This window comes from Etheostoma spectabile, chromosome 22 (genome assembly GCF_008692095.1).
Source record: "Etheostoma spectabile isolate EspeVRDwgs_2016 chromosome 22, UIUC_Espe_1.0, whole genome shotgun sequence".
Taxonomy (NCBI): Eukaryota; Metazoa; Chordata; class Actinopteri; order Perciformes; family Percidae; genus Etheostoma; species Etheostoma spectabile.
The window spans coordinates 10,642,775-10,666,527 of NC_045754.1; the positions used below are offsets into that span (position 1 = coordinate 10,642,775).

Consider the following 23,753-nt stretch of genomic DNA (forward strand, 5'->3'; position numbering starts at 1 on the left):
ACACACACACACACACACACACACACACACACACACACACACACATTCACCTCACATGTAACGTTTTCCTCCCGAGAAATATTGTTCACTACACTGGCATGAGTTAGCAAATAATTGCTAGTCAGGGGAGGAGGTGGCTTATAATATGCATTGGGAATTTTAATCTTGACTTTTAATAAGCTTTTGACCTTCTTGCGTCTGCAGCCTATAATTAGAAATTCTGGCTGGGCCAGATTGACAGAATGCTGTGTCTTAGGGGAGGTAAAACCTTGTGCGACTGCGGTCAGCAGACCTTCTAAATCATGCGGCTGCATGAGAAATGTTTCATCTAACAAATTGGTTTCTGTTTCCTCTCCTTTTTTTCTTTCTTTCATGCAGTCGGTATTCTGAATATGGAGGTGATGTCATCGTCTCATCCTTTTAAGAGTGACTGTGGACCATATATTCAGAGAGGGAGGCAGAGAATCAGGACCTAATGGTCTTTCCTCCTTCAGCCAAATCTAATTGTGCCCTTATCTTTTCCAAGTTGAACTGCCCCATTGAAGAGGATTGAGCTTTTTGGACTTTAACTGTTGACATGCCTGTGTGTGTTTTTGCATATGGGGTGTTACAGTATATATTAAATTGAGCTGCAGCGCTCCTTGATATTTCTGCTATTGACAGCATGCAGGTAACCTGGTTTGAACTTCCTCAAACAGCAGTAGTTGCATTTCTCCTGTATCTGATTATAAAAATGAACTCTCTCTTCTTCTTCTGCTGTTTGCATGTGTCAGGCAGCACTAAATTTAGCGGCTGGCGTTTATTTACTTTATGTCCTTGCTGGTGTGTCCTTGCTAAATGAAGGCGAACAGGACTGTCACCATCCAGAGGACAGCACTGGCCAATGTCTCAGGAGTTGATGGATAATGTGGAGATGTATGTGCCTGCGTGTGTGTGAGCATGAGCAGAACAAGAATATACATGTGTGCAAACAATCTACGCGTGAACACATACACACACACACACACACACACACACACACACACACACACACACACACACACAACCACAACACACACACCACACACACACACACACACACAACACACACACACACACACACACACACACACACACACACACACACACACACACACACCACACTCCTTTTGCACAATCACTGTTTGCAGCTATCCACTTAGATCATACGGTACAGGAAGCTGGGTGCAAGACCAGTCATCACAACAGGGCCTGTGCGCCTTCAGTTATACAGGTATTTGAGTTTGCAGCCTGTGAAGGTATTCGGGCTTCCATATGGCATAGTGGTATTTGCACCTTTGCTGTTTCAGTGTGTCAGTGTTGAGCGCTACACAGTCCTATGGATCAGTGCCTCTGTATGGATCCCCTGGAGCAGCCTCTTGTTCCTTAAACATTCCAGGTACATCCACGCCAGCTCCTTCCTGTCGCTCCCCTTGTGTGGCGCTGATTGACAAGCGTCCGCTTCTCTCAGGCGCGTAATCAATCTGCTAATTGGTGTCGGAGGGTCGGGTGCTGTTGAAGCGTCCCTCGCTCTTCTTAGCTAATTTATCTTTTTCATCACCAGACTTGCAAGGTACATTAGTTGGGAAAGTTCAGTCTCTGCAGATCCCCCCTCTCTCTCTCTCTTCTCTTCTCACACACACACACACACACACACAACACACACACCACACACCACACACACCACACACACACACACACACACACACACACACACACACACAGTATGCTACTGTGCTTTGTTCATCTTTTTTTCTTACTGCAATACATCACACAAAAGGAGTGAGGGTAAATGTTAGCCTTGCACTGTTTCCATTGGTAACCACAGCTCATGAGGTAGGAAGGAGAGCAGGTCAGTCTCTCTGTGCAGAATAATTGGTGACAACAATGTGTTTTATTGCAATTCAGCACAGCTAATACATCAGCAGAGTTATTAGTGGGAAGGCCTCTCAAAGTTGTTGCATACAGTTTGTTAATAAGCAGGTTTTCTTTTAAAAATAATCAACGGCATACATAGTGTATATATGTACAACACTGAACAGCATTAAATGCATGTGTTTCCTGATAAAGGCAAAACAGCAGCATCTACAGAGAGCTGACTGCGCCCTTGAAACAGCACTTCACATCTGATTGATTTACAGGCCGTTTCTACCCAGGGTGCCAATCAAGCCTTGATTAGACATCACTGACTCGTTGATGATGGTTCAGACGGCAGCAGCCGTGTCCGCAGTCTCACCGAGCAAAGAAGATTGATTGCACAAGGCCGCTTTGCCCCAGATTAATCCTGGCAAATGACACAAGAGTCATGAAGTTTTCATCTTTCTCAGTTTACCAGGTCCAGTGTAATAGCGAGGGAAGTAAAAGGAAAGGCATGTGTGCTGCTACCTGAACTACTGCTTGCTCCCAAACTTGTGGATTAGGTCCCCAGTGCCCCCTATTGGTCCCCAAATCATTTGTTAATCCTCTCAAACACACTGATCCTCCACATTCAGGGGGAAAAAACAAGACTTCACTTTGTGTGAATGAACTGTGAAAAATAAGTTTTCAATGTTCATTACATGCATCCATTTGGTATTTCTATATAATAAATAAGAAAATATAATGCCTTTTGAGTGAATTTTCTGCTTGATTCCACTTTCTCGCTCCATTTTTTGGTGCAGTGATATAGAGGTGCAGAAGTGAGGTCAGGTGCTCTTATGGGAGGAAATTATGGCAAACAGCAGGGGAGAATTCTATATTCTAGCCCTGCCAGCTTCCTCACTCGCTACACGACAAGAACGGCGGCTGCACACTGATCATACCCTCATTAAAGTTGTTCACTTTCTCCCTTTTCACTCTTTTTTTCTTTTATGCACTTGCTGCTCTTTAAGTGCTTTAAGCACTGCGGCAGTTGCCTCTTTAGCTCTCTCTGAGCTGTTAACAGCCACCTTTTCAACAATGACAGAACAATCAGAAGATGATTTTATGCAAACTTCTTTCCAAAGATCGATCCAACTCCATTACCTCCATTTAATTCACTTGCTACTTTTATATTAGTGTCTTAAATGTATTTTCAATGCAAAGTAAGACTCTTAACATAGCTTAGGGATCAGAACAGAGCTGACCTTCACATTATTATTATTCACTGCAGTTGTGTGAAAGCCGTACCACTCAACTTTTGTGGATTTTCAAGTTTTAATTGTAACTTTTGGACGTTCTTTACTTTTAGGAACCAGTGTGCTTAAAAAATCTGAAAATGATGCACAAAAATGATTTCTTATATAGAAGGTTCACATTTCCGGGATAAATGTATTTCCCAGACTGTAAATTCTATCTGCAAAGCATGCCCATTTGTTGTGTGACTGATTATTCCTGTTAAATTATTGACATGCAGAATAATCTGATGGTAGAGCGGTACAAAGTACAATAAGATAAGATGGGAAATAGCTGTGTTTATAAGAATCTATTTTCCAATTTTAGAGTAAAACCTCAGTTTTTTAATAAGAATAGATTTCAGGAGGGTGTCAAGGTGCTGCTTGATCCACATCAGAGGACACAAAGGACAGAAACTACCACAGACCTCCAACAGGTCATCATGACCAATGCTATGAGGCCAGATCTGATCAGCCTGTCGACAGCGTCGCTTCCTATATCGACCTGCTATGTGTCACACCGCACGTTGATTCAACCCTGACCCAGAGATCCAGCCAGACAACAACACTGACAAGTCCAGCAGGCAAGCTGAATATAAATCAGTTTTTACTCCTTTTTGGATATTCTTTGCCGTTCTGCAAATTTACATTTACTAGATTTAGATCAAGTCTTCTTAACTGTCTGGACAATAACCCTTCTCTCTCTGTCTCTGTATTTGAAGAAAAAGCATTCAGGGCAGTAAATTCAACACATTTTTGAGCATCGAGCTCCAGTCTTTTCGGCAGCTTACTTGACAATGTAGCGAGTGGGTGAGTTTTTAAACACTGCCCTGTCAGTTTTCAGTGAGCTACGCAAGCAGAGGATGTGGCGAAGTCTCACACCGGCCCCTGCCTTCCCAAAAGCTCTGCGGTGGAAGCCGGCCTCTGATAGTTTGCTGAGATTATGGAGGAACAGAAGAGGGTCTAAGCTGAACAAAAACACTTGAAAAAAGGCAAAACAAAACAGCAACAAATCTATGTAGCTACAGTGAAATATCCTAAAAATAGCTGGTTTCTTCTGTTATGAGAAACGGCGTGAGGTGAGGTTACTCGAGAAACAAGAGGAAGTAAGGTGGGAAAACACCTTTTCTGCAAGAACAAAGCATAAACATCAATTTTAGCAGCACTAAACAATAATCAATCTGTGCCACTAGTAAATAAGAGCCTTGAGCGAGATAATCTCTGTGAGATTGGCTGTACTGCAAGGTGTAACCATCATTCCCACTCTGAGCAAGTCTGTTTCCTTTCTTTTGATCTGCAGATAGATCACGTCTTCACAAAGCTGAAAGATAATGTACAATATGATATTGTGTTCATATGGACACAGTACTAAAACAGCCTTCAGTACACTCCTCAAACACCTGCACAGTCTCCTCTGTGATCCCCTCACCTGTGATCTAAGCCTTTTATAAACCTCTGCACCCTGCAGTAGCACAGGCAAAAAAACTTTCAAGCCATAAACTCCTCCCCTATACTCCTAACAGGGCAGCCGTTCTCTGAGGCAGTAAAGATAAAGGATGAGGAGTTTCCCACCTGCAGACAGAAGTGGGGAGAGGTTCACTCACTTCCAGGGCTGCCAGACACAGGCTTGATTGTACTTTCACCTGTTAGACCTTACCCTAATTTAGAATATGTAAACCAACATCCAGGACAACTGTTGAGCTAACTGTAAAGTCGGACCTTCTCTGAGATCTCAAAGTAATATGATGTTTAGGACTAGTTCGGACATGCCCATGCACCCCCTTCTTCTCCATATAGACCACCCAAAGCAATTTTTCAATTTTTTGTTTGTAGTGTTGAAATGTATTTAGTTCTTGGGGTTTTATTTGCAGTGTCAGGACGGGATTAGTCCCGGCTCCCCAAGCTGTACACAGACGCATCGAGAGAGAAGAAGTTGGCTGTTTGGATTGTGTGAACTCTGGTGGACCATGAAAGAATGTAACCTTCAATCCGTACATTTGTGAAGGGACAAACATAGGTGGAAATATGAAAGTTATGTATTTTCATATATATATATATATATATATGAAATATTAATTAAGTGGCCAATAGAGGCTAATGTTGCTCAGCTGTATGTGTAAATAAGCTACTGTTTTCCCACACATTTACCATATAAACTTTATAAGGCAATAATATACAAATATTGTTTTTACAAGTGGACATTAAAATCAATAAATGCAGGTTAAAGAAAACACAACACAATGGACAAAACACTAGTTAATGAAGATAAGGACTTCACCTGTTTAACAAAGAATGTACTGCATTTAAAAAATGTGGGGAAAAAGTAAAATGCAAGCAAAATGAGATACTTCCCAAATGTAGCCTTGCATACAGAAACGGACTGCAAATACAGAATACAAAAGCAAAAATATAGAAATGTGGGAAGTCCTACAACACAATAAAAGTTAGTTAAAACATAGTCTGGCATTGACAGATCTCTCTCCACAGCAATGTGGAGTAAGGTCTGGCCAGTCCACACAGCATATATCCGGGATGGGAGAAAACATGCTCTTGGCATTTCTTTAAAGCAATCACGATTGTCTTGGGTGGCGCTAAGTGCCGGACGGAGCAACGGTGCCTCTGCACCGTATGAAGAAACTTGTTTTGGTGTATGTTCAAATGTTGTTTTAGTCGTGCAACAGAGAACTCGGATTGGACGGATAGTCTAGCTAGGAACAAACGTGGAAATGAAACGTCGTTACAGAATAGTTACAACACAAATGAAAACGAAGCACTTCTAACCTTAACAGAGCGGTGATTTGAACCCAAACCACGGTGTTTCCCTAACCTTAATAAAATGCTTACTTTACCAAACAAAGCCATTTTTGTGGAGACAAATAAAAGACACAGACAAAAGATGTCATCCTGCTGATAGGGGGCCTCAGATCAGAAAACTCCTCTATGGGTTGTTTTACGGGGCATGGACAAACCATGTATTTTATTGTTTAATTTAGAAGACTAAGAACAGGATGTTGTGTTTTCCTGGCGTGGGGGGAACAGGTGTGATTTAAGCCCCTATTGGTGGCTAGTGAGGAGAGTAACTATCTGGACCACAAAGTGTTACACAGTCCAAAATAACAAATCAAACTATTCCATTATTCAGCGTGGTAAAACTCAACATCTCCTGGTGTCTTCCACGTTTCATCAATGGCTTAATACAAGTCAGACCCATCCAAGGTGTGACGTCAGTGCTGACCTTCCAAAGTCTTCACATACGCCTATCTACTATACTAAAAGACTTATAGCAATGTATTGACATATTGCAATTTCCCCTTTCATGATTATATGCCGTGTGGTAAGATATGTGTCTGTTTTGCAATTAGACACACCCAAAAGTGATGCCACAAGCCGGTTTGTGTCTGCATCTATCGCGCTACGGTATCTATCTTTCTATCTACCTGTCTATCTATCTATCTATCTATCCTCCTTTTATTAACTGTCAATGAAATCTGTTACCGATCAGACATCAACGTTTTAATGCAGGTAACATTTTCTCTCAGTGAACACAAACAAAGTGTCTTCAATTTAAGACAATTAACCCACACAACCACGCTGAACATATCATAAAAATAGACATGAGAGCCAAGCAGGCTGATTGTTTGGCAGCTTTTTATGAAGCTGTCATGAAGGGATTTCAAGTATATGCTGTACCTCAGGGAGTTTCTGCTTGCTAAAAGAATGAATGAAGATGTCTCGTGGCGGATTTTGTTATTCAGTGTGTCAGTGGAGGAAGGTGTGTGAGAGGTAAGGGTCATCGCCAAGGTGCAAGCGAGAGGTGCAGTGCAGTCTGGGTGCTAATCAGACTCGTCCTCTGGAGCAGCGTTTGACATTTCCCATCAACACCGGCTCCTGGCTTGCTCTCTCTCTTCACCTGGGCTCTCTCAGACGCTTAGCTCCCAACCAGACTATCTTCCATACTCTGTTGACACAGGCAGGCTGCTCCGTCAGTCACTCACCTCATTAACTCCTGTTGGGCTATTCCCACTGCTATAGTCATACATGCACTTGCCTTCTCATATGCACATACTCGCAGACATCCACTGAATCAAAGTTTCCCGCTTGCATATTTTGACATATTTTGACATGTTCTGATGTTTTGCTGCTTGTGTGAATTACTACAGCTGCAGGATTCACTTTCGGTCTGTTACTCTCTGATCAGGTGAATTGATTTTGGAGTGTGCCGACATAATAAGTATATATAATATGTGTACTCTTTCCTTGTTTGTTTGTATTAAAGCTAAATAGATACAAAAATGTCCCTTTAACATAGATAAGAAAAACTAGAAATATTATTTGTGGAGAAGGCAGCTCAGAAAAGGGGGAAGATAATCTATTTTTTGTTTCTGCTAAGGAAAGGGTGGTTTATTTTTTGCAGAAAAATCACATCATTTGTCCTACAGCAGCACCCCCCTTCAATTTATTCTGCATCTTAACAGGAATTACAATTATTGTGAAATTTGGTGGCAATATAAACATAATTTTGACTTTAACATTTCAAAGGGCATTTTGTTTAACTTCCTTGTTCCTTCCAGGCAATAACTTTGATCAGTTTCCTGGATAAGTAAAGTTTGAATGAAGAAGAACAGGAAGGACATAAGTTGCTGTGGAAATGATTGCTATCAACTTTGATTAAATGCAAACTGTGACATCAGCACTTCCTCTTTTTGATAAATAGGGATATCTTGCATCCAATCAACTTGACATTGGTTTAAATGAGTGGGGAAAATGTAATGCAAGAGCACAAAAAAAAGGTTTTTGTGATGCAGAATAGTGTTCCTGGGAAATGGGAGTAAGTAATCAGTATTTAACAAGCCGACCAAACAAACAAACAACTATGTCAGTTTGATGACAGACACAATGTTTTGCAGATATTATTAAGACAGATGAGAAAGAGCTGATTGAGAAGAGAACTTCCTGAGCAGTATGTTAGCGTATCATAATTGACTATCAGACACTCAGGTGGTTGGTGTGGTTTGCATGGGTAGTGTGGTAGCCTGCTAGTGGGGTGTGATTAAGCTTCCCTGCTGTTTGTTGTGTTCCTACACCTCATTTTAGTCAGAAGGGAATTATAACCTCCATTTTTGTAGCCAGGGGTAAAATGGCACACACTGAAAGCACTCAGGGCTCATTAGAGAGATACAATCAGTGTCCTTTCTTTAATAAAAGCAAATGCTGAAAAGATCATGTTGAAGCAGATTGTTCCTCACTAGGAAGTATATTTAGGTAGCTGATAGTCTGATTGAGTTGGTACATCAGTCAGTTGTAGATTGTTCTGCAACTTTATGGTTTGAGTCACTGGTGGTGTTTTGATTGAAACCTATTCCTGTAACCTTGTTGTTCAACACATTTTTCCAAGTGGTACTTTAATTAACTACCATCAGGTTTAGATCATTTAGTTCCTGTTACAGATTACAGAACACTATGTTAAAAGCTTGCTGGTCTGTATTGTCAATAAAATCAAACTAAAATAATGAGAAAATAAAATAATCTCGTCCTGTAGACGTTTCTTTCCCACTTGATTTAAAACGGCACTTGACCAATTTTATGCCTGATGTTCAGTTTACGTGTCATGCGGACCACTCAACCTGTGAAAACAATAATACTCTCTGTGGCTCTGAAGGGAGCCTTCTAAAGTCTGAGAAAAAAAAACTGATGATGTTGTCAAACTGTGATACAAACTTAAAGTGTCAAGAAAGAAAGAAGTGAAAGAAGTCGGTGTATGCTACTCAAAGAAGGAGCAAAAGATGCTATAGAGTTGTAATTTGGGAAGTGTAGAATCCAGTGTTTTTGGAGAATTAGTCATGCTAAGGACTAAAATTCGGGATATCTTAGCCTCTTCCGCATCAATTTTGACCATTATTTCTTTCCTCTGTCTCTTGTGAGTGTAACCCTAACTGATCAACTTCAAATCCCTCAAGAAAATAATACTTTAGGGCTAAAAAAAGGGGGACAAATAAACTTGCTAAGATGTACATTCTTTACCGTTTCTTCTCAGAAACTGTCAGAAACGCATGCAAAGTATGAAGACAGCCCATTTTGTAAATCTTCCTCCTATTCTAGCTTAGATTAGCTTAGCACTTTATATCTTGCTTGTTTAATCTGTATAAAAACTCCAGGTTATAGTTTTTAAGGGGGTTATGTGTCTAAATATTTCTTGGCTTGAAGCAGTGACTTCCTGGAGTCTCCACTGGTTGCCTGGAAACCTCACGGTGATGACAACACTTTAGACTGACTAACTAGCTAACCACCTTTCAGTTGGAAATGTAAATTAAAGAACATTGTGGTGATCAATAAGAGACAAAACAACTTCAGTACAGTTATGACTGAAAGTAAACAGCCACATGTACATGCCAAAGACCCTGAGCCCCTCCCTTCTCCGTCACCATTGCTTAAGATTGTGATGGTGTTTCACGGCGGCCAACGCTGACTCACCTGGTGGAGTAGCACACAAACCAGTCCCCCGCTCTCCACTCACTCACCTCCTTCCCCTCCCACTGAGTTCAGCCTGCAGTTCAAAGTGGTTTTGCCTGTCTAGCCTTGGCGTTTAATGTTTAAGTATTGGGAGCGGCTGGAGAGTGCAAATAAAATGCCTTTACAGACTCCGGGGCATGCTGAAGGCTGTGATTCCAAATACTGTATTGTGAAATTTCCATTGTGCTTGACAAAATAGCTTCAGGGCACCTGAATCTGAATTTTGACTCTTTACTTCTTAATAATGCTTGATGGGTGTGGCTTAGATAAACCACTTAGAGGAAGATTATTCAAACTTTATTATGTTGACAAAAGAGTACACATGTTCACGGGATAGAAGACAACGTGTCGTGCTATAAACTGTTTGTCAAAAGTTCAGAACAGGATAAAGGTTTGAATGTGAACCCCACCTGCAAGAAAAAACCACAATGAGTTGTGGTATGGCTGGCTTTCTGTTGGGTTGGAAAAAAGGAAACCCTACTTCAGCAAAGGAAATCGACACAGAAAGCCTGACACTACTTATATGTTTGTGCGTGATTATTCTGTAGTTGTAATCCGTCTAACAATGTTACAAAACATTCAGACAGGAGGAGGCTTTAAAGCAGTAATTGGGGGGACTTACACTGGTAAAACGCTGCTCAACCACTTCTAGTTGTATCTCGCTCGTGCTTGATCGGGACTGTGGCACAAAAAATCAAACATGGGTGTGGATTTAGTCTGATTTGAAGCATAGTTCTTAATTCCCTTGAATGTCAAGCTGAAGAGGGAGCTTGTTAAAGAAAAAGGGTAACAAATATAAATGTCTCAGACTGATAGATTTATTTTTAGGGGGGATTACAGGTTTTGATGTGATACAGAAGGGGCCAAAAACTGATGACTCATTGGCCGTTTTCACGCCACACGCTGGATTAGCCATCACATGCAATAGGCTGCTTAATAAGAATTGTGTAATGCCCTCAATCCCTGCAGATTTCATGTAATCAGCCTCTGTTTTGCTGTGTCTCTTCATACCAAAACCAAGGTCAAGGTAAATAAGAGTACCAAAATTCCACATAACAGGACACATATGAGATTTTGGAAGCTGTTCATTTATTTATATTTTGTTTTGTTTTTGAAGAGGTTTGCAAAAAAACATGGATGTTGTTTTCAGTTTGCTTGTTCTAACTTAAATTGCAGGCTTATGTACTCCTTTGTGGTATAGCTGTTGGGCTTTTAAACCCTATCTGGCAAATGTCTATTTAAAGTTGAAGTGCAAACTCTATATTGTATATAGGTGTGTGGATATACTATTCTTGTCTGTGTGTTAACCCAATGATAATCTCGTGGCCTGCCCAGCATGTTTACATCCCAGCATGCATTCACCCTGAACAGGAATGACCCAGTTTCAGTCCAGAACTGGAATAAGCAGGTATTGCAAGTATTTTTAGTGTTTGTTTTAAGATGTTTGAGTTTTTTTTAACACAGTATCAAGACAAGTTCTCAATCAAAAGTTCATATACTAAATTGACCTTAGATACTTTGATTAATTGTCTAAACTGTCTGCTGTGATTTCCATTGCCTTTAGTTGCAAACTCCACCCATCTGGCACTGGAGGAGGCCAAAACCAAACAATGAAGTGTAATGTTTGCAAATACTATTTGCCCCAGGTCGGCCTGATAGATGTTGGTTGGTTTCCTCTGTGGGAGAAACTCAAGTTCAAATCCAGTCTGTCACATCAGCACACCTTGCTCTTTAGGCTGCATTATTCATTGCAAGCTCTGCATTATTTATTTCACTTAGCATCACATTTTGTCACTTGGTTCATTTACAAAGAACCCCTTAAAGTCTCTATAGTCATGATAATGGTAATTATTATTATCTCGTCCTTTTTTGGTTGTGAGGACTGAGGCCTCAGTGGACTCTTGCTGCATCACCTCCTCCCATCTCAGTGGATTTGAGGCGTTTGTGTGGCATGCCATGTTTTATCGCAGAGCAGTGACACCTGAACCAAGACTCTGACCTTAGGCCAAACAGCGCCTCCAGTGTCCCTCAGGGCACCACAATTGCTGTCAGCTCTGTGTTTGAACAGTACCTCTGCAGAAACAAATGCCAGAATGTGTCTAGTAAAGACATTTTTCAAATACAGAGGGAATTTAAGTGTACTGAAACCCATCACTGGTATTAGAGCATCTTGGTCGAGGTTACATGAGTGTGCCAAGTGCATAAGCTATCTTTTGGCCAGCACTTGATGTTCATAGTCTCAGTTAGCGGCAGGCAATCTCACCTGCGCTGGTTGCCTGAACACCACCAGACTGGAGGTCAGCCAGAGTAAGGTTTAATGAGACTGAAGCCACACCAAAGGCTGGCAAATCTGTCCTCACTTCGGAGCAACTGTGCCACTGTCAGTGTGATGAGAGCTAAACTTGCTCCAAAACAGATCCACTTCCTGTAATTACTCTGTTAGTTTGTTATGACACAAATAATTTTCCTTGCTGAAACATTTCATATCCGCTTTTGTCTGAACCAATGCGCCTTGAATGTGGATACAGTTTTGTGATGTTGCCATGCTGTTTTTAATAAACAACTCCAACATTAAAACAATGTCTTAAATTGCTCTAATCACAGGAATATAACTATGTGTATGTTGGGCTGAAAACAACTCAGGAAGGTTGGTGATTGAAATAAAATCTATCTAATATGGGTGGAGAACTAATCACAGACGTGGGTGCTACTGCTAGCCATGAGTGCAAGAAGCCCCCCTCTCCTCCCCTTCTCATTAAACGGTGAGAGTACAAGAGGAAGTTACAGTTAGGCGCAAACACATATGTCTGCCATAACTATGGCCAGTAAACAATGGTTACCAAGGCTTAATCTTTCAGTGGACTTTGGAAGTAAGACAGTGCAGAGCCTCTGGGTGATCCTTGGCCCATAACAGATGCATGCAGAACATTGTAGATGCTAAGTAGGCTGGTTCCAATAAGAACTGACCTACAGATGTAGGATGTACAGATGGGCCTGGAATACCCTCTCTAAACCCATATCCATAGTGTACTGTAGGTCTTTCTCATTCCTACTCTCATTCATAAGGAGTCTCCTTCATTATATGAGTCAGATATGTGACACTATTAACTGCAATTAGATGAATATAGGTCTAGATACAAAATAATGAATCAAAGGAAGGGGGCTTAACAAGGAGGCAGAGTGGTGCACTGCGCAGATATTAGTACAAATTTATTTTTTTAGGTATCAGTGAAGTTTTTGAAAGAATTGAGTAGTGTCAAACCAAAAGGTAAATTTCATACATTTGCTCAGATGTGTTTAGACTTTGACTAAACTAAATGGTAAACGTCTCCAAAGTACTTTCCGTGCGTGTTCACGTTGTTTCACGTTTAAACTATATGTTAGAATATATTTCGAATTCAAATCCACCAGTCTAATATATTTCTTTACAGTAAGTAAACTTTTCATTATGTGTATTCATTGATTTGGTGGATACGAGGTCACAGCAAAATCATCCAACACGGGCGAGCGCAGTGCGTGTCCGAGAATAGTTTTGTTCTCCTGGGAAATGCATTCTGTGCGGAAAGTTATCACAGACGCAGTTCAATTACCGCACACATACTGAAATCAATTCACCCAACTATACTGCTTCAGATTTGAGCCCAGTGCCGAGCAAGTGCTCCTGTCTGTCCCGCCTTTCCTGTGAAATCTGGCAAATAGGAGGGTGAAAAAAAGACGGTTTATAATTGATGTTTTCCCATGGAACAGCCCTCCTCCCCGCAACACAGGCTAACCCTCAGGTGGAAGAAATCTTCTAAGATTTTTTTTGTGGGATAACATCAGGAGGGTTTGTCTAGGCGAGCCAATCAAATCCCTCCCCTGCTATAGATCGGTGCTATAATACAAAGCAGTAAAAGCGGTCGCCTCACACAAGCGGCTGCAGCTCGACTAGAGATCCCGTGGCTTTTAATTCCCTCACTACTTTTTTTTAACCCAGCTTCGATGTGCCCCGTTATTACCATTTGTCTGAGGCGTTCATTTCCGCACCTGCCACAGTAGAGACCAGGCGAAGGCGAACTAGAGGAGGAGACAAGGACATTGCGAGAGCCGGGAGAGGCAGACGGTAGAGACAGCAGCGGCGACTCGTTTGAGATCTTAAAGGACAAAACATGCTGCTCTGGACCAGAATCGTATTGGTCGGTCTCATCTGCTTATCCTTGGTGTCATCTGGGATGGGATGCGGACCGGGCAGGGGCTACGGCAGGAGAAGACACCCGAAGAAGCTGACACCTCTTGCGTACAAGCAGTTCATCCCCAACGTGGCGGAGAAGACCCTGGGGGCAAGCGGCAGATACGAAGGCAAGATCACAAGAAACTCCGAGCGATTTAAAGAACTGACTCCCAATTATAACACTGACATCATTTTCAAGGATGAGGAGAACACCGGTGCCGACAGGCTAATGACTCAGGTAAGGAGACAGATAACCATTTTCCCTACTGCCCGCACCATCACTGCGCACTGCAACAACCTCCTTGTCAGACTGATTGCGCACCTTAAGTGAAGTCTGTTTTACCTGCGGCTGAACTCTTCACACTGTGCCTTTTAACTTCACTGTAAAAGCAGATGCGCCTTATGCACCAGCACGGGAGTTTTCAAAGGCTGCAGTCTTGAAGCGAATGTAGAAATCCAGCTGGAGAAGTGATGTGCAGGCGGACAGTCAGGACACTCGGCCTTCATGATTGTGACAGTGTATTTAAAATATTAATGTGCCCCCCTCTTCATATCTATATTTATATCTTTGTGAGGCTCTATTGGTTGTTTTACATGCGCACATTGCTGTTACATTACATTTTGTAAAAGGCATTGAGTATTTGTTGCGTATTTACGCTTAAGATTGGAGATTGTTTGAAGCGCCTTTTCTTTATTCCAGATCTGAATGTAGAGAGCTGGGGATGCCGCTTCAAATAGCCGGGCTTATTCAGGCATGGCGTGGCTCATTCAGACATTTTCTCGCACAGGCTGCTGCAATTTTGTCTTTCGCATGATGTGCATCATAGCATCATAGCATGAACATAGTGACATGTCTTTAAGAGTGTTCTGAACACTATCAGGACTTCATCAATGGGTGGGACTCGTTCAATTATAGGAGCAAGGCGCACAGAGTGATGGTGCCTTACTTGTATGGATGATGACATCTTTTTTAATACTCCATCCTTATGTAGGCATTTAGTTATCAAAGCTCATAGCTCGTTGTGTGCAGATAAGACGAGGCTCACAATACATCGGAGAGATAGCCTTGATTTTTCCAGGCTGCAGGATGTCGCGTCTCTTCAGCATGACTTTTAGCACTCAGATGCTGGTGAATTATTAAAAGGGCTTGGGTGATATTTTCTCGGTAATAATAAAATGCCGGTGGTGATGGTGCTTGTGGTGATGAAGCCAGGCGCGCGCCGGAGTCCCTGAACCCTTGCCTCGCTCCATGCATGAGCACGAGCTCCGATGAAATATTCACTGTGCGTGCGGTCTCTGCGTCCCTCTCAGCCCTCCCCAATCCCCTCAGTGATATACCTATAGGCTCTCATACACACAGATCATAAAATCACATGCGCGTGGGATGTAATGCCCAAACTGTGGTCCAGGGACAAACCCAAGAACTCTCGAGGAGGTCCCAGGGTCTCCTTCAAAAAGGGGGATAGTTTGAATTTGCTGTGTTTTGTGAATTTCTGAGAATATTGAATAACGCGTCGACAAGGCTTTTAATCTGAGTAAAACACCCCACCTGCTGTATAAACAGATGTGTGTACAGGTCTGTATAAAATCATACCAACGAGATGGGAGTCCCTCCGATAAAATGTGATTATATGGGACATCTGTGGCTGATAGTTTGTCTATTTGGGGCCTTAGAATAACACGGGAGCTGATTTGTGTTTTACAGATTTATAGAAAGGTGCAGTAGATATGGCTTCTGGTTCATCGTTCGCTTTCCATTCAGCACCCGAGGGTTTACAGAAGGCACAACAACAAGCTCTAAGTGTTATATGTACATAAAATGGATTTTTAGGCACCCCTCACTGGGCCTGAAACGCCATTTGAACTTATGACCTTTGGTCAGCGGGAGGCCATAGTAAAGTTAAAACAGGTATGATTGTTCTTATCGTACATGGCATTGCAAAGCCATCAAATGAGGGTATTAACATCCACAAGAGAGGGACTGTAGCAGTTTTGAAGGCTACTCTGCGCTAGCAACGGTCTTTGCGCTGTTTCACGGCTTTACGCATGGACCTAATGTGTTTTTACGCACGGAGTTTTACGCACGAGAACAGTGAACTTTCCTTGTTATCTTGCGTTTTAGAAAATAAATGTTGTGTTTATACATCAAACAAGGCACGTGTATGCAGTGGCTCCCTTAGCTGTGTGCATTCAATTACTCAATCAAATATTTCACTTAGGTCCAACCAAGACTATAATACGTAAACCTTGAAGGAGGGTTTCAAGCACCTACTCCCTTAACTATGAAGGCACAGCTCACACCCAGGAAAGTTGCCAAAAGAGGCGTTTTAGTCATTTGCTGTTCATTTTCTGGAGTGACGGGACCTGAGATAATCACTCTACAAATAACAGTACCATCCAAACCGCATATTGTAGCTACACTGGAAGTCGTAAAATATGTGTCTCAAAATAAGTAGAGATTTGCTCAATCTTCTAAATTCAATGTGTTTCCAATGAGATTCCATTTGTCTGTTTTTCCGGAGACCACGTGTAAAGCAGAAAATGTGCCTACGTAAAATTAAAGAAAATTACTGTAATGGATGACTTGTTAAAAGCAAGTCCTCCACAATGGCAAATATTAATTTTCTCGTTTAAGAAAAGCTCAAATACTAGTGTTTCTTTGTGCATTGTAGCGCTGTTAGGAGCCTGCAGTACCCACAGTGCAGACGCGTCGGGAAAGAGATGAGCTGGCAGTTTGTTTGCACTGACAGGTAGCTGATAAGTGTTTCCTCAAACCAAATCATTTGTGAAAAGATTAAGAGGAAGGCTGTTGAACAACTTTACCCCGAGCACAAAGCGTCGGTCTAGGCGCCCAGCTGGGCTTCACGGTGGCTGAGCAGAATTTGGCTTGATTTGCGGCACACGACCTAATGAATTAATAAATAGGTTAAGCTTTACGGCTCTTGACTCCGACAATCCCACTCAGAGTGTGGGAGGTTTTTTGGGGGTGGGGGCGGTTTTTTATTCAACACATTCTACAAGTGTGATACCCTCATAAAACACCTACTGATATATGTGGAGGCTATTTTTTTATTATACGAGTTTTGGGGTCTGTGTGAACATTCTTGCTTTAGGACATGCAGCCTGTCCAAAAAGGAAAAGGAAAGTGGCTCACACACACAGACGCTTCTCCGTGCGCCCAGATACTATCCCTGGATATTTTACAAGTCTGTTAGTCAGCAGCCAAAACACCTCAACTTAAGGAGGCATGTCACGTCTCCCAGACTTTGGAAGAGAGGAATAATGAAAGTTTCCCTCCGCGGTTGGACTGAAAAGACTCTTTGTGATGTTTTATTTGACATATTGGTTGAGTGTCGAAAATAGTTGTCTTGGAGAAGGCCAAGCATCTTCATTGAAAGCGCAGAGAGGTTGGGGTGCGACGATTTATTTACAGGCCAAACTCCAGATATTTTAAGGTAGCCAGCTCCTCTTGAAGATCACCTTCATATCATCTGCATATCAATTATTAATTTAAAGAAAACAGACATGTTGCAACTAACAAAAGATTGGCTCATTTCATGGCCTAATACAAACTCGTGCATTTATAATATATGCATGTTGTGTTCAACGCAATACTTTTTGATAGAAAGGGATGCTGCTCGCACCTTTCCAAGACCAAAGACCATATGTTATAGGCCAGTGAAGCGAATGCGGTGCCTTATCAATATTTCATCAGCAGCTTTCTTATCCGAGATGTGCCCTCTGACGCTGCTGCTCACACTGACAAATGTAAGCTCAGAGATGCAGTTCAGCCCCAGTGTTTCGCCTCAGCTGGGAGGAATCAGGTGGGGATGGAGAGTTGTGGGCGAGTCCTCAGTGAGTTTGATCAATCATTATCACTATAATGGACAGCAGAGATCAAGCGAACAAACCAGATGTGTATTGGGAAGCGCTATGTCTGGAGGAAAGAGGAGAGAACATCCATGTGTGGCGGACGCGGTCTAATATTGTATTTCTCTTACCAAAAGATGACATATGTTAGTCAATTATGAGCACCTGCTACTATTGGCAGCAGCAGTTGTGACAAATGCTGTTCTAGATTCAGACTTTTCCACATGTTACGCCTCTGGGCTGCTTATATGTGCAAGCTATGACAGGTGACTAACTGGTCCATTTCTCCCTCCCGCAGAGATGTAAAGACAAGTTGAACTCTCTGGCCATCTCAGTGATGAATCAGTGGCCTGGTGTGAAGCTGCGGGTCACAGAGGGATGGGACGAAGACGGACACCACTTCGAGGAGTCGCTCCACTACGAGGGCAGGGCGGTGGACATCACCACCTCGGACAGAGACAAGAGCAAATACGGCACTCTGTCCAGGCTGGCGGTGGAAGCCGGATTCGATTGGGTCTATTATGAATCCAAAGCCCACATTCACTGCTCTGTGAAAGCAGGTAAGGCTGCAAGATGGGGGAAAAAAAAACTTTAATACCGAGAGAAAATCTGCCATGCGCACTGTGATGCTGGCTGGAGGAGAAGCTATCCAGATGTATCACCTGTGCACATTTCCTGTCAGGTGCAATTTTAATCTCAAATGGCAGGTGCAGCTCTGGGAAGCTGTAGTCTTTATCTTTTAGAAAACGTCCATACAACATGAAAGTTCCTTCCTCTGCCTTTGGAGGGAAAGTAAACTGGATTAGATGTGAGGAAGGTGTGAAGCGTCCAACAAGAGAGACACAAAGTGTCTAAAAAAATGTATTTCAGTGACCAGCCAGCTGCCACATTTAGGCTTCAAGAAACAAAGCGTAGGTGTAGAAACGCAATAATATGCGTCTTAAAATCTGGAGGTTTGTTATACAAAACTATACATTTCATAAAATCAATAAACCCCAAATTATCATCTAGTTAATGATTAATCACGAGAACGCGCACTCAATATTTGTCCAATGAGATCAATGGTGTGCAGAGTATAACCATTCATTTTGACAAGATTTTCGTATAATGAAATATTTCTATGAATTATGTATGGGCACATCCAAGCCTGTGTCGTTATGAGCATTTCACATGCAGCTTATTTCTTGATCTAACATCGCCCCACACTGTCTTCTGGTGGGAACCACGACCATAATCTAACAGGGCTCCTAGGTGAGATCTAAAGTAACTCATTTTGTTAATTTTTGTTTTTTGCACACCAGTCAGAAAAGACTAAATGAAATGCTGGAAGTTGTGACGTGTTTAGGGAATGTTTGGGATTTGATCATGTAATGGAAAATGAAAATGATTCCTTGTTAAAGTTATTCTTTTCGGATCTTACTTGCCTCAGCTTTGGGATTCCGTTTTTAATGTTGTTTCATTTTTAAAGCTAAAATAACATTACAGGCCCTCACTAAGCTAAAAGACACCTATGGCGCATAGAAACTATTTCTTCACAGTGATTGATGAAGGCGGCACTTTTTCTTAACTCAGACTTTATTGACAAATCCCTTACTTGTCATTCAACACACACGTTTTGAGATCACAGTATGATCCAGGCCGACGTGTCATTAGGGGTCATGCGACTTTACCAAAAGGCTTTGGCTAAACAATGTTGAATTGGTTGGGGTAAATCTGGTTTTCAGTTGTCACCTTAATTCATGCTCGGGAATCTTAAAAGAAGATTAAAAGTCCCAAATTCTGAGTAGGAAACCCCCTTTTTCTGTGTGCAGGATAGGGTGATCCTAGAGACTGGTATGTGAAGAGCTCCACCAAGGCCAAAATTATTGTCATCAAGCCTGACAACAAAGCAGGGAGATGTGGTAGAAAGAGGGCACATTGATGTTGCACAACAGAAAGCATTTAAGAGTCCGGGCCCTCATTTAAATTCAAATCTACAACTCGAGAGGCTTGGAAAAGTGGCTCCACTGGGTAAATAGTAGTTGTGAGTCGCCTATTTGTGTGAATTGTCACATAGAGGTTTCTGCACCTGAGTAAATATGGGAAGAGTAGCTGGGAAAGGCGTAAGTGTTCTTTACCGAGAGTAGCTCGATCCACAAGCTGATTTAGAATAACAATGCCTGCTCTTTATTGGGTTTTTTAATTAAGAACAGATGAGCCAAGGCTTTCAGTTTTCTCGTCTCAGACAACGTAGGCCGAGCCAATACGCATTTGGCATGGAGGAGCAGACAGGCATCATTATGCAAAATGCATATGGCCCACCATGATGTGTGTAGGAAAACTACAAACACGAGCATAAAAAAGGAAGCTTATTGAATGGGCTTTTGAATGTGGCCGTGGTCCTTAACTGTAATCAAAGCACCTGTGATAGGATATATTATTTTAAAAGTTCGAAAAGTGTTAACACGCTTAAAATATTGCATTGCATTTTTTTTCTTCTGCAGTACCACAATGAGTATACCATTGTAGAAGACAAACATTTTGTGATGACGTAACAACGTATAGCATGCTGTATTTTAACAACGCTCTTATTTTCACAGAAAACTCTGTGGCAGCAAAGTCGGGCGGCTGCTTCCCAGGCTCCTCCACGGTCACCCTTCAGGATGGTACCAAGAAGGCGGTCAAACACCTTCAAACCGGCGACAGAGTCCTGGCAGCAGATGACGATGGAAACCCGATTTACACCGACTTCATCATGTTCATAGACCAAGACTCGACGACCAGGAGGCTCTTCTACGTGATCGAAACCGACTCGGGCCAGAAAATCACCCTCACCGCCGCGCACCTCCTCTTCGTCGGCCACAACACCACGGGAGAGGAGCGGATGTCGGCGATCTTCGCCAGCCAAGTCCAATCTGGACAAAAGGTGTTTGTGTTTGATGGTGAGCGAAGTCGACTCGAGCCTGTGACCGTAAAACGGATTTACACGGAAGAGCACTACGGCTCTTTTGCGCCAGTGACCGTGCAGGGGACCGTCGTGGTGGACCAGGTCCTTGCGTCCTGTTACGCAGTGATCGAAGACCACGATCTGGCGCACTGGGCCCTGGCACCCATCAGGCTCGCCCACTGCGTGTCCTCGTGGCTTTTCCGTTCTCAGCCTCAAGTCAGTGCACAGAACGACGGAATGCACTGGTACTCCAAGATCCTGTATCAATTAGGAACTTGGCTCTTGGACAGCCACTCGATCCATCCACTTGGGATGTCAGTTTATCCAAGTTGAAACTTCTACTACAGGAGCAGAATGAGACTTATATGTAGGACACACGAACTATTCAGTAGATTAAAAAAATAAAATAATAATAATAATTAAAAAACGAACGAACAAACAAACAAGACAAAGGCCCCAGCGGAGTTGGGATATTTATTTCAGTGACTTTTCCATGTTGTCCCCTTTCAAAGAATGAATGGAGCCTTAAAAAGTTTCTCTCTGAATAATTTATTCTCATGTGAACTCGCTGCTGTCACACAAATGGATTCTGAAACGGTGTGAGCAGCAAATTGTGCATAATCTATTTTTGTATATCTCAAATGCAAAAAAAAAAAAGAAAAAATGAAGAAAAAAAAGAAAAAACATCGCAAAGAGAAAGAGAAGACCATGTAGAAAGGAGCTAACTTTGACAGGTTGTAATGTTCATATGTGCATATATGTGCAACTGACTGTTATATTTTGGGGAGAACAAACTTCGCGGGGTTCCATAAATTATATTTTTATACACAGAATTGTAAATTAGATTTTGACAGATCGCTACCGAATCACATTTCGTTATTTGAAATAGTGTAAGATATAAGAATATATTTTAATTTAAATACAGTAGTTGGGAAAGTATTGGAAAATCTTGTACTGCTTGGTTTATTAAGAATTTTATTATTTTGGAAACTGTTCGTTTTAAGTTGTCGGAGAGGGACAGATATTCTGCCTCATGTCTGCATTCTCTGCTTTTCTTTTTATGTTGTTTCTATTTTCGGTTTTCTTCTGAGAAAAATATTAAATGCAGATTCTGACAATTCAGTAACAGTTAAAGTAGTACTGAAACAGTTTCGTTAAATAAATTAATAAGTAACTCCTGTAAATGTACTAAAATGTATTTTTCTTTTCATATTTTGTAATAGGGAAATAGTTTTATAGAAATGACCTGCGGCAGATGCAAAGTTTGGATAGTCTATATAGCCAGACCATACCAGTTAACTTTCATAACAGAGCGGTGCGTCAAAAATGTCTAGAGTTTATTATTTATATGTTTATTACAAAATGAGATAAAGAAAACCTTCAAACTTGCAGTTGTTCCATGTCTTTGTCTGAGTGAGCTTCACAGGAAACACAGAGAGGAACATTTGAACGACATTATGAGGCTTTTTCAGGCCAAATTAAGCTCTTAAATTAGTTGTAGGAAGAGCTCTTGGCTTGTATGGATATTTTCACTTTGGTCTAATTGTGTTTCATAACGAACATAACATTCGTTTTGGGTGGTTATAATGAACACGTCATTGTTTCACACGGTAATTGAATGAGCTTAGCCTAGTCGTACTGGGAGAGCTAGCAAACAATGTCGCCCTGTTTGCTAGCTTTTACAAAATGGAGAAAATATTGCGCTTTGAACTACCTTGTGCATGCTTGCGAAATGTTGAGAGCCCATGTCAAATTTAACGAGGTTTGCCCTCCGCAAATAACTTCTAACTTGCAGACAAATTAAACACAAGTGTGTTTGTTGGCCCTAAATGTGCTTCTCGGTGTCTGCTGGTTGAGGTCAGATTGCTCCATCAGTGACTGACAGTCCAGTCCTGAAGAAGAAACGGTCATGGTGTAAATCACAGAAGGAAAACATTTGTCAGTCTTAACGAACCGCTATATTCGTCAACTATTTCCACAGAGACCAATACTGGACATGTAGCACTTAATACCAAGGTTTAAGTGATGTAGGCTATGTTTTTGAGGCATGAGAAGGCTACATATATTTCTGATATTAATTACAGCAGTTTCTCTCAGTAACCGTGTTATTAAGTGAAGCAAGTGCGCCATCGTGTGGTGAAACACCGGTAGTGCTGATTGACAATGCCTGGAAATTAGAGATGTGAGTTCCTAATACTTTTATATGAAAGCTGCTGAAACTCAGAGGCAGAATCGATTAGCACGTGTTATTTATGAATCAACTACTACATGCATTCATTTGTGGGCAGACTATGGGCTTAAAACTAACTGAAATTGCTTTCAATCTGGTTGTTCTGAGGCTCTAAGTATGTGTCAAACTTTACAAATCACGTGTAGTGAAAAGTGAAAATGACTCACCAAAATATAGATATAACAAAAAATACAAATGTAGATAAGTAAAGTAAGTAAGTAAAAGCTTATTTATATAGCACCTTTCACAGGCATAGGGCCACAAAGTGCTTCACAACAAAAACATTTATATCATAAAAATACACACAATAAAAGCACAATAAAAGACAGTACATGATCATATCAACCCACAAGTAGCTAATTGAAAGCCTGAACAAATAAATGAGTCTTTAGTCTGCATTTGAAGGCATCAACAGAATCAGAAGAGCGCATAGACAGTGGAAGGTCATTCCACAACCTAGGGGCAACAGCCTGAAAAGATCGGTCACCTCTAGTGCGGTAGCGAGTGTGTGGAACCGTCAGCAGGTTCTGATCCACAGACCTCAGAGCACGCACAGGAGTATAACGCTGAATCAGGTCACTAATATAGAGGGGAGCCTGGCCATGTAAAGCTCTGAAAACTAGAACAAAAATTTTAAAATGTATCCTATAAGACACTGGTAGCCAATGAAGTTCTTTTAGGATTGGGGATATGTGAGACCTCCTGTTACTACGTGTTAAAATTCTGGCAGCAGAGTTTTGTACTAATTGCAGTCGAGAGAGCTCCTTTTGGTTTAGGCATACAAATAAACTATTACAATAGTCTAACCGCGAAGACACAAAGGCATGAATGATAAGTTCCAAATCATTTCTTGAAACT

At 41.6% G+C, this 23,753-nt stretch overlaps 1 protein-coding gene across 1 annotated transcript; it reads left to right on the top strand.

The window, feature by feature from the left end:
• Positions 1-13,475: 13,475 nt before the first annotated feature.
• Positions 13,476-22,056, top strand: shha (sonic hedgehog signaling molecule a). Its single transcript, XM_032504207.1, has 3 exons — positions 13,476-14,107; positions 18,038-18,299; positions 20,319-22,056. The coding sequence occupies exons 1-3, from the start codon at positions 13,808-13,810 to the stop codon at positions 20,996-20,998; spliced, it is 1,242 nt and encodes a 413-aa protein (XP_032360098.1). The 5' UTR covers positions 13,476-13,807; the 3' UTR covers positions 20,999-22,056.
• The last annotated feature ends 1,697 nt before the right edge of the window (positions 22,057-23,753 follow it).